Here is a 12,359-nt window from a genome sequence, read left to right on the forward strand (position 1 = left end):
AATTGCCCCATGCCTCACGCATCTCACGCAATTGCCCCCTTTACCCAAGCAACCCTGTTTTTGCCCCAATCTTCAAGTAGTAATCATATACTTACTACTAATAAACAACTATGTATAAACATATATGTGGCATTCTCATCTATCAATGACCTCCATGACATGTTGTTACCGTATGGAGTTATATTATCTTTCGCTGTGGTGTTTTTATACGCTATGAAAATTTACCCCACATCAAATCCTCACGTTTTCATTGCCCCCAAAATAGACTCTCACTCCTTTCCCCACTCCAAGGTTGGCAGGTCTGACACTAGTAATGTTTTGCTTCAGGTTTCATATTGCAACGTTTTCTGCTGCTAGAAGAATTAGATGAACAGGTGTTCTGTCATTTGTGTATATGTAGATTTTTAGATTAGATGCTGTTACAATATCAGAACGTGGTTTTGTTCTTGTAGTCGCTCACAAAGTTTGAGAGATTTATGTTTATATAAGATGTTTCTGTGTTCTATGTGTAATCTTTGTAGGCTGTGTTATCTAGTTGACTACTTTAATTTTATGTTTAGCATTCCATCGTCCGAATCGCACATTTAGTAAAGTTAATTACGGGCATAGAGTTTAATGCATACCATCTCTATCAGCATTTGTCCAATCATGAATATGCTTGAGTTGGTATCGCCATTTCGCTACTGATGTGGGTTCAGAGATTGTGAACATTGTTGGATGACTCATGTAAAGATAGGATTGCAACATATTTGACAGTACAAGTTTCTTCTGTACTTTTATACTGAGTCTTTTTCGTTATCTTCTAATTGTTATAACACTGATGTCATGGTCAGCACAATGCCCATCTCCCAATTTCTTCTTTTGAAGCCTTAATATGAGGGCCTGCTTTAAAGTTTTATGTAATACATCTTTTGTGCTCCATTTTTTTCCTGGTAGGGGAATAGCATCGGTTCACATCTATTTCGTTATGTATCAGTCATCTATCTTGAAATGTTGGTTATTTCGTTCTGAGTTAAGAGTTTTTCCTGAACTACAAATGGTTCAGAAAACTAGTTCAGAAAGCAAGCTGGTTTGCTTGTGAAGCAAGCAAAATGCTTTGGTAGTAGATTCTCATTTTAACATACTGTGCATCACATTATTTATTTCAATAATTTCCCACTCCACTTGTATCGATACATAGTTATAAACGAATTCGGCATGAGAAAAAATGGTTTTATAGTGCACGCAGCCAGGAACAACTATTTTATTTTTTATTTACGTTATAATCTTTTTTACATCAACTTTGCCGTTTGTCTCATTTGTAACACGGATAAAGAAAAGAAGTCGAGCTGCTAAAGGGAATGAAGTACGAATCAGCTTATTTAATTTCCCCTTATCAAAGCAGATTCAAAGCAGTGTTATGGTTATGACAACTCTTCATGTTTGTCTGAGTTCATCTTATTTGAATGTCTTTGTCATCGGAGGCTTTGTTATCCAAATTTTCAAGTTCTCATTTGTGAAAATAAAGAGAGCTTTTGTTAATCTCGGAGACATTCTCGTTGAACTTCGAAAAATTCTGTCAGATCGATTTGGCTTTTTAATACACCTACATAACCCCAAACCTCAGGTTTCGGTAGATACATTTGTCCAATCATTATCGGCCTAGATGCCTAAACCTGTGAATGGCTGGTGTGTTATATTAAGACTAGGAATGGCATTTGTTTGAAAATTTGTTATTGACTATTGTTGGAGTTGTCCCACCGATAGCGATAGTATCGAATTGTCAATGAGCAGACAGAGTTCACCGATAGTTATCGCGTGACTTGGAAGCTGGTAAAACTATCGTATTATCATGCCTGAAAAGATCGAGGATTGTGAGAAGGGATAGGAAAAGGTGTTCAAGTTATCAGAGCGTTCAAGTTTTCAGAGTTCTGTCACAAGTGCATGTATTTATTAGTAGATAAATGTACATAGGCAAACTATATATAAATCAAACGCATAGGTGGCTTGTTGCAAATTAAAAGGCTTGTAGTGTGAAATTAAAAAAAAATTTCATCAGAAAGTATAGAGACTTTTTAATCACTTGAGATTGGTTTGTTGTTTTAGGTGATGTGATTGCCAGGACGTTGTCAGATTAAAATTGGCAAAACTTGATCGCTGTTGAAATGCTCAGGAGAAAAGACATCTTTTTTAGCGTTTTAACCAAGATCAAGTTTTCCGATTTTCTTCGAAGGTTTGCTCACTTTTCCTAGCTTTCGGAGGGCCATCGCTAAGCGGATGTTTGGCAAAATTTGATTTTTGCAAACCTTTAAAACGGCCGTTAACAAAAATATTTTGCTGATGATGGTAATAACGACGTCTAAGAACTACTAAAAGTTGAGGTTTATCTCTCTGGCTTGGAATAAAGTGATATTCTAAAGCGATAATAACTGTCGCAGTAGCCGTTGGGCAAAAAATTGTTCGAGTTAATCAAGTTCAGGGCGAGTTATCTAAAGCAATTTATCATTCCGTGGGAACGGACCAAACAAATCCGTTCGAGTTAACCATGTGTTCGAGCTATTCGAGGGTGATAACTATCGGGTTATATTATTTTTTATTATTCGATAACGATACATTAGTTTCGGATGTTTCGATAGGCTAGAAATAGGCAACATATTCATATCGAGAAAGACAACTATCGCAATCAACTATCGTGCAACCCTAATTGAGACCACTAAAATTTGAGTCAAGAGTCGTTAATTCACTCTACCTAATTTGCCTTGATTTGTAAACATCATTGGCACCTCTTATACCCAGATCTTCCATTGTTATATTAAATAACTGAATGTACACCAAATTTGCCAGACCATCTGTTTACTAAGAATATTTTTGTATTACAGGGCAAAAGTGAAAGGAAGCTCTCCTTGGCCTGCTAAGGTTTGTTCCTTTTCATATACAGTAGACGCTCCTATAACGTAAACTTATAAACCTAAATTCCACATTAATGTGAATAATTTATGTTAAGCTTTTGCTTTTTACTGCGTAAAAAAGTCCATATAACATAATGTCAAATCGGGAAAGTTCTCAAATTTTATTTGTATAACGAGCGTATTTTAGTTCGCCTTAAAATTACTGCTTCCTCTCTTGACGCGCGTAGGAGAGAAAACGACATATTGGGTAATGTCTACTATATAGACTAGCACCATGGCTGTCTAGTTCGCTGTGAGAGATTGTCACCTGTGTCGATAAATCACAGAGAATAAATAGCTGCACAATTATTCAAAAATACTTGAAGGTGTTCGATTGGTGGAGGTGTTAGAGTGTCGGTCTACCAAGCTGAATGTCACAAGTTCAAGTTTTATTGAAAGCTATTTTTTATCCTAACCTCTAACCCTGACAACAGACTGACTGATACTGCCCTTATTATGGTAAAGATATATTTTTGTTTTACTTTATTTTAGACTTAATTTTGCATAGATTTTACTTTAGAGAAAAATGAAAAAATCGATTTAAATTAACTTTGAAGATATGTGTTTTCCTTAAAGGTTGACTTGCAACAAAATTCACCTTACAGTTATTTGGTATCAAAAGATTCACCACGTGAAACTGAGTGAACGGGATCTGAAAAAAGAGGAAAGTTGTCAATACAAACCGATAATACCACAGTTACTGTCCAGTTATTAAATTAAAAAGTTAAGTTTAGTTCTTTTCCTATTGGAAGGGCCAGAAAGGGTGAGTTTAGGAAGATCTGGGACTGAATTAGGTTATTTACATCTATTTTACTTTCCGTACAACATAAAATCCCTGTAACATAAATGTTCCCGAAATGGATTATTTTCGTTGTAACAGTGTCTACTTTACCAGACTATGATAATATAATTGAGACTATATCATAGTCATTAAATACCTTAAACATATTGAATGAACAACTTTTTTTCAAATTAAACCACGCCTCAAGGCTTAGCTATGTCAAGGATGACATAGCGCCTAGCTGACTAGTCATTGCTGATAGAATTTAATTTGAGGTGCTCTATATTCTTTACTGGTATAAGGCAAGGCTTGATTTTCATGCATCTAGCGTGTCTGGGGCTCATTGTTTTCATATGAATGTTGTGAAAGGATATGATAGTTTACAAAAACATGGCAACACAACCATGAAGATTCATTTGCCAGTTTCTGACTAAAATCAACTTATTTAAATGCGTTCAGCTTGGCTGGAATAGCTAATTGAGTTGTTATCGTGGTTACTGTGACAGGAGGTGACAACTCTTACAACTTTTGACTATGTAATGGTTGATGTAGCAGTTTTGTAACTAGTTGCGTAATTTTAAATTGGTTGTTAGCATGTATTTAGCAAATGTACAGTTATAAGGTAGACATTCTACAGTTTCATAATTGTGATGCTTCTCACAATTAAGAAACTGTGCCGCTCACATGCTTCTCACTTGCCGCTATATTTGTATGCTCATTTGCAGATATTTTTCTGTAAGGTTTGGTAGGTCTTGTTTGTGGAAGCTATATATTACACAAAAAGCAATCATAGAAACTAAGTCATAAATTTGCATTACTTAACCAATAATGTGTTGTTTTATACTTGATACAATCTAATTAATATGTATTATTCAAGTGCAAACAATGCATTTAGTGACCTGGGTATTTTGGCAACATTATGTCAACGCTTTTGATAGTATTAAGATTAGTTGTAGCAGGTGTGACTGATTGGCACATAGTAAATTATTAGTGAAAGGGTCTCTTTATTAGTACTAATGGAGGAATAATGGATAAAATTAATCTGTTTAATGTAAAAGGTGCAAGAGAAAATGTAGTGTCCAACGTTTTATACAACTGGTAATAGGCTGTACAGTCACTTCAAATGACCAAATTTTGTTTGCACAAGATAATTATGCATGTTGCTTATGCATTGCATGGAGACGTGGTAGGGAGATGACTCTTGTTCTATCAGCTAAGTGTTAAAGGTTGACTTGCAACAAAATTCACATTACAGTTATTTGATATGAAAAGATTCACCATGTCTTACTCTGTTGTGATGTAGGTGCAAAATATGTGGAAAGGTGATTACAAGCTCTTAAAAGCTCAAAAACGAACAGAAAATCGCAGCCACAGTCGAGACCGCCGTAGTTTGGATTCTCTTTCCAAAACGGCTCAAATGGGATGTAGTTGTGAGAGATGGTTTCTGTTTACACTTTCATGCAACCTTATTCGTCGAAATATTTTCACAAATATACTTCACGCATTCAATAAAACTATGTCTATTGTTCTTACGCGTCTGTTTTATCGTCATCGTAATGCTGTCACTTTTAACAGTGATATCTTATAACTTACCGTAAAAATTCGTTTAATTTTTTAGCTTTCGCTTGACGGAGTACATATCATTGTCTGATAATCATGACGAGCCTGTTGGTCGCTTGTGATAATCGAAAAGTGCTGCAGAAATTATTTGCGAAGTATTGGGTCACATGATTAGATTACGACTTGCCAATTAGACCAAACCGAAACAAAACTGTAAAGTATTAGCATCTATATTTGATAACGGGGTCTTCTGTAAAACCCGAAGAGTTTGTCATAAACTAGTGCTACGATAAGTTTTATATTGAGCTTTTTATTGGCCTTTCAATTCACGTGAGAACATCACGTGACAAGACGATAACCACATTTCATGGCTACGTCATCGAAATAAAAAGATTCCAATCTACGACGGCTTTTCGTTTTTGAGCTTTTAAGAGCTTGTAATCACATTTCCACATATTTGGCACCTACAACACAACAGAGTAAGGCATGGTGAATATTTTGATACCAAAGAACTGTAATGTGAATTTTATTGCAACTCAACCTTTAAGGTTAAATAAATGGGAATATCTGAATTATTCTGTTTGAAAGAACACATTTTCTTGTATCTATAAATTCAACATTCTTTGTGTTCTTTTATTTTGAATAAGTTATGTTCAGAATTAGGAATCTTGACTAAAATAGTTGGTAATAGTATAATTAAGGAAGTAGTGCCTACAAAACATTAACTTAAGAGAAACTATCTCTGATTATGTGAGGTGAAAAGTATGTTACATTATTGTTAACTATCTAACTTCACCTTTGGCAGGTGTATTGTCATTACCCATATACTCAATAAAAACAAAAGATGCATTCGAATCATCATGGCTGTGTAGTTAGTACAAAAACATACTTCTGATGTGTGTTTACCAACCTGTTCATCAATTTCAATGATGCCCAAGTTTGCTACTGCAATCTTATAGAACCTATTCTCGGCTTAAAAATTGCTGTGTTATGATATAAAATTGAACCATGTCTAACATGTGAAACAAGTTTTGCGACTGTAGTCATATATATCCCAAGTCCTCATTTGTACTAATGTGTGTATGTGCAATGGTTCCGATGTCTACAGAATGAATTCCATTTTTGTCTTGCAATTTCGTTACTGTGTTTTTACTTTTGTAGAGTGTTGATCCTACGATAAAGCGCCCAGTGAAAAAGGGAAACTGGCATTTCGTACGATTTTACGGTTCCAATGATCAGTAAGTTGACCTTCTATTGTCTTCTCTATGTTCTAAGATTCGTCATATCTGCTAACTCAGAGTCCCTATTCCCTTCGTACATATGCTCAGGCTACCTAGTTCCTTTGTGCAGTAGCCTGTCTTGACAAACTGTTGTTTTTACGGAGTTGTCCCTCCATCGAGCAGGCGAGCAACACAACAGCTTGTCACAAGATGTACTGCAGCTGATGCATCAGCTGCACTTATAGGGAGTTGTTCTCTTCCGTCTATGCGGCTTGGTTGCGATGTTATGTCGGTCGCTCCATTGGTAATCAAAACGAATTTCGCGCAAAAATTTATGTAGAAAAAAATAAGCTTACAATGTTTAACCGGCGACCAGTCTCTGCGGCAAACTTTAGTAGAACTTGAGAACTTAGGCAACAACAGCGACTAAACATGTCGTTTTTTGTGCGCTCTGTCAGTTTTATTTCTATTTTTGTATCAGTCAGTTTTATTTGTCCTTATCGATTTTATTTTCATTTTATTTTATTCTTAAGTTCTACTAAAGTTTACAACAGAGACTGGTCTTTGGTTAAACGTTGTTGTCTAATTTTTTTCTACATAACATTTTGCGCGAAATCCGTTATGATTACCAATGGAGCGACCGCCATAACATCGCAGCTAAGCCGCATATACGGAAGAGAACAACTCCCTTTCAGTGCAGCTGATGCATCAGGTGCAGTACGTCTTGTGACAAGCTGTTGTGTTGCTCGCCCGCTCGACGGGGGGACAACTCCACAAAAACAGCAGTTTGTCAAGACAGGCTATTTGTACAGATACTCTCACTACCTTGTTCCTCTTTACAGATTGCTTTGAATACTTGGATTAGTGGTATATTTTTATCGGCATTAAAACATGTCCATTTAGTGCCTATATGTGTTCTTGCTTCCTTCAGTGCTTGTATATGTTACTATTTCCTTCTGGACTTAAATATTTTCTTCTATCCTCTAGTGCGTGGGTCGACTATGACACACATATCTGGCCATACAAAGAGTTCAGAATGCGTTATGGCGCACGAGACAAAGCACCACAACTGTTCAGGGAAGGAGTTGAGGAAGCTGATGATGAGTACACCAAGCTAAGCCCGGTATCATCTATACATTCACTTTATTTTCCAATTAGCCTGTTGAAAATCATTTTTAAACCATTCGGTATGTTGAACATTTGAGCGAGCGCCAAATCAGAAATGAATTAGACATTTAGAAAAAAAGTGCAATATTGTAAATATCTAAGTGTATAATCATGAATACGTATACCTGTGTTTGTAGCGAGTTATGTACAACAAATTAAACATTGCATTTACTGTATATACTCATATATAAGTCGAGTTTCTGACGATTTTAAGGTAAAGTTTTTCAAGTCGACTTATACATGAATAATGTTTATGGACATGTTGCTGCCTAGTCGAATAGAATGCGAATATGAAAAGAGAATCCCATTATTATACACGCAATATGCATATCACGGTATAAAGCCTTAACAGGCACTTCTAATAATGGTGCTTCATCATATAAATGTCAAAGCTACGTTACAGAGTCACCGATATCAAATATTAATGAAAATACGGTATATAGGCCTTATTACCAATAAACAAGTTTACAATGGCACTTTCAATCAGAACATGGCAGCCGTCATGCTGTAGTACCACTGACTGGTTTTAGATTTAACAAGTAATATATTTAATAAAAATATTAAGCAAAATTTTACAATATATTTGGAAAACCGTTAACGAAGTTTTGCAACTGTAAATTGCAAATGAAGTCTAATGCACATACATTTATAAATAGATCTTGCTCTATAAATATTCGGGATTGGTTCGTTTACCAGGCACAGTCGATTCAGATTTAATATAATTATTCCAGAATATTCTGCAATAATAATAATAGCAATAACTTAAATAATGCAATTTTTGTTTTCAAATTACTTATCAACTTATGAGATCAACATATACATAAATATATATGGTAATTGCCATTAATAAATCCTTAAAATTATCTAGCTGACAGGGAAATGATGCTTCGCATATCTACAAATATAGCTATTACCTATTGTTGGTTTCTGTAGGTAATACAGCCATTTTTAACCTATGATCAATAGCAATAACCTTCATGCCATTATGATTATTTACTGGTTGTTTGAGGCGGTTTTACTAACGTTCTAACGCTTATTATAACCATTACGTTAAAATCTGCCTGCTCTGTTCGAATGCTTATTATGAACATTACGTTGTGTGACCGTCGATTTTTAAAATCTGCCTGTTCTGTAATTTTTCGGTAAATTAATTGCCTCTATAAAAAAGATTGCTTTTTCTTAAAATTAAGCTTTAGATGATTATTACTAATCAAGAACGATACTAAATTAGCTAAATCTTGGCAATCATTGACTTTTCATTAGCTATCATGGTTTTCATTTGTTTATCGTGCGTAGATGTTGGAAGAGGTCAATTTTATTACCGGTACTTGCATTTTACAGCAATTAATAGCAATTGACAGCTCCTAGCAATTAACAGCTCTCTTGAAACTATATACACATGTAGCAACAATGTAAACTTATTATTATCCAACAATGAAATATGTATTTATGTTTATTTGTAAAATTCGCTATTAAAACCGATGATAGTATTGTATAGGTAATGAAGCCGTCGGTGTGAAGACTAATATTTAACATGATGCAATTCATCAGTAGGAATTAGGAGGATGTCTTCAGCGAAATTGCTCTTCATATTACTGAGTTTTGTGGCTGGAGAGCGTATCGTTATATAGACTAGGACCCTGGCAGTTTTGTGTGCTGCGAGAGTCTGTATCTTTAATCGTTATATAGACTAGTAGGACCCTGGCAGTTTTGTGTGCTGTGAGAGTCTGTATCGTTATATAGGCTAGTAGGACCCTGGCAGTTTTGTGTGCTGTGAGAGTGTATCGTTATATATACTAGTAGGACGCTGGCAGTTTTGTGTGCTGTGAGAGTCTGTATCGTTATATAGGCTAGGACCTTGGCAGTTTTGTGTGCTGTGGGAGTCTGTATCGTTATATAGACTAGTAGGACCCTGGCAGTTTTGTGTGCTGCGAGAGAGCTTCTTGTGTGCCGGTAAAGCCTTGGCACTAACAATTTGCACAGTTAATCTGAGATGTTGCAAGGTGTTTGACTGGTGCAGGTGTTAGCGTGTTAGTCCACCAGGCTGAATACGGCGAGTTTGAATCTCATACAATGAAACCTTTTTTCCCAAACACCAACCATAGACTTGGACAGACGGACACGGCTTTTATTGTAGTAAAAATTGACAGATTTCAGTTGTGTGTATTTAAGTAAAAAAAAACTAAAAATTAAAAATTTGGCAAATACATTGCAGACAAATTTTTGTACAGTTAGAGCAGATTGCATTTAGTAAAATTTCATATATTCTAGTTGATTGATATGCTAAAATCAAGCTATTTTTATTTAAAATATACTAATAAGCTTATATGACATGCTTGATAATCTATTCTGGTTGTTTATTGCTAATGATTTACAATATCAGCTGTTTTTTTTTGTTATTGATATTTCTATAGTACTAACCAGTTCTTTGCTTTTTGTTCTTTAAATTACAGCTAGTACACTTGTAGTCAGCTAGTACGCTAGTAGTCAGCTAGTACGCTTGTAGTCAGTTAGTACACTAGTAGTCAGCTAGTACACTAATAGTCAGTTAGTACACTAGTAGTCAGTACACTGGTAGTCAGTTAGTACGCTAATAGTCAGTTAGTACGCTAGTAGTCAGTTAGTACACTAGTAGTCAGTTAGTACGTTAGTAGTCAACTAGTACACTAATAGTTAGTTAATACACTAGTAGTCAGTTAGTACACTAATAGTCAGCTAGTACACTAATAGTCAGTTAGTACACTAGTAGTCAGTACACTAGTAGTCAGTTAGTACACTAATAGTCAGCTAGTACACTAATAGCCAGTTAGTACACTAGTAGTTAGTACACTAGTAGTCAGTTAGTACACTAGTAGTCAGTTAGTACGCTAATAGTCAGTTAGTACATTAGTAGTCAGTTAGTACACTAGTAGTCAGTACACTAGTAGTCAGTTAGTACACTAGTAGTCAGTTAGTACACTAGTAGTCAGCTAGTACACTAATAGTCAGTTAGTATACTAGTAGTCAGCTAGTACGCTAATAGTCAGTTAGTACGCTAATAGTCAGTTAGTACACTAATAGTCAGCTAGTACACTTGCGAGTCCCATGCACTGTAAGAGGTTGTCATGAGTAATCTCTATATGGAGAGTTCCCTCGTATGAGTGGTGTATTGGTGGCTCACTTGCCTTTGAATATGAAACTTGAGTTCAACCCCTGAGTGAGGCAATTCTTATTTTTAACGCTCTTAGCGTGGCTTCGGACAGATTCTGCTCTTATTATAGTAAAGGTTACGTTAACTACCCTGCAGGATGAAAATATTCGGCGGATTTATTAATTTGCGATTCCGCGAAGTTTATTCCGCGAATTATTAAATTCCACAAATAATTAGTTCTATTTTTAAACACAAGAGAGAATAACTATTGCCTCAAATTGAAAACTAGCCGCTAGGCAGAAATAGTAAACGTATCTGAGTTCCAAATTTTTTTAAATCATTGCTGGGACTTTGAGTTAACCCCATTGCCAATGCATCACACTTCTTTACAAAATTATTCAAGGTTGTCACAAGTTATTCGGCATGGCATCATCTTCGCAAAAATCTCTTACCTTTTTTTACATTAAAATCGACTCCATCAAACTCTAATACCGAAGTTGATGACGATAATGATTCCGATCTGGACATTATGGTGTGTATTTGATTTGCAGTGCAGATGTTTTCCATAATTAACTGCGTTAGTTCATTCTCTTGTTTAAAAACTGATCACTTTCATTCAATACTTAAGCTGTTGATACTTAGCTTGATTGACTCGGAGTTTTCAGCTAAATAGAAACCTAAACACGTGGTGTACGCATGTGAAGGATTAACTCTATTGCTAGCTGCAATAGAGTTAACCCTTAATAGAGAGTGATGTGTTCATCCGCAAATAAAATAGTCCGCGAATATGCATGAAAAAGGCAATTTGTGCAAAACCTAACTCCACGAATATTTTCATCCTGTAGGTTAAGTTTTTATAGCTGACTGATAAGAATGGTCACGATACAACAGGCGATTTCCAAGGCAAATAAGATATCGTTTATGACAGTTTAATACTTTGAATGTCGCTGTTTCAATTCGTCGAAAGAGCAAATGTTCATTGTTTGTTGCATTTCTATGCATCAAATGATGTTACAAAAGATTAATCTTCGAAGCATGTAGGTGTAGTGATCGTGTTGAAGTCACAGATGTATAATGAGGAGATTTTGCTCTGTTGTGTTTGAAGATAGACGACTATGTTGATAGTATATTTGAAGTAGTCAGTCTTTCAGAATCTTACTTGAAACTGTTTATGTACAGGAAGACTTGCCGGCTAAAGATCATGATTTGATACCTGAGACAGATCATAAGCCTAAATCTAAGGTTCAGCCACCAGTTAAAAGTCAAGATACTTCCAAGACTTTGTCAGCAGCATCTAAAAACACAGCAGCTGTCAAGAGTTCTGCCACAGTCACTACTCCTGCTGGCAAATTAGCAAAACCTTTAGTTTCTGCCAAAACCACAAATCGGACAGAAGACGTCAAGCCAGTTCGAGCAACAGCATCAATAACTACAATTGGCAAAAGGGTATATTCGCTAACTTTAACATCTTGTCGAGTAGGAAGGTTAAGTCGAGAGTATATAGTATATATGTAGTGTTGCTGTACGTGTTGAGTATAAAATGTCGCGTTCTCAAGACTTGTTCGCTTATGTGA

At 35.6% G+C, this 12,359-nt stretch overlaps 1 protein-coding gene across 2 annotated transcripts in view; it reads left to right on the forward strand.

Annotated features, from left to right (window-relative positions):
* The window catches only part of LOC137405754 (cytokine-like nuclear factor N-PAC), a 28,227-nt gene that overhangs the window by 838 nt on the left and 15,030 nt on the right, over window positions 1–12,359 (forward strand). For both annotated transcript variants that reach the window (XM_068092136.1, XM_068092138.1), the window contains exons 2-5: window positions 2,859–2,895; window positions 6,430–6,506; window positions 7,476–7,611; window positions 11,965–12,231. In XM_068092136.1, coding sequence (XP_067948237.1) covers window positions 2,859–2,895; window positions 6,430–6,506; window positions 7,476–7,611; window positions 11,965–12,231 — 517 coding nt within the window. The remainder of the gene's footprint in view (window positions 1–2,858; window positions 2,896–6,429; window positions 6,507–7,475; window positions 7,612–11,964; window positions 12,232–12,359) is intronic.

Source organism: Watersipora subatra, chromosome 10 (genome assembly GCF_963576615.1).
Source record: "Watersipora subatra chromosome 10, tzWatSuba1.1, whole genome shotgun sequence".
In the NCBI taxonomy this organism is placed as follows: domain Eukaryota; kingdom Metazoa; phylum Bryozoa; class Gymnolaemata; order Cheilostomatida; family Watersiporidae; genus Watersipora; species Watersipora subatra.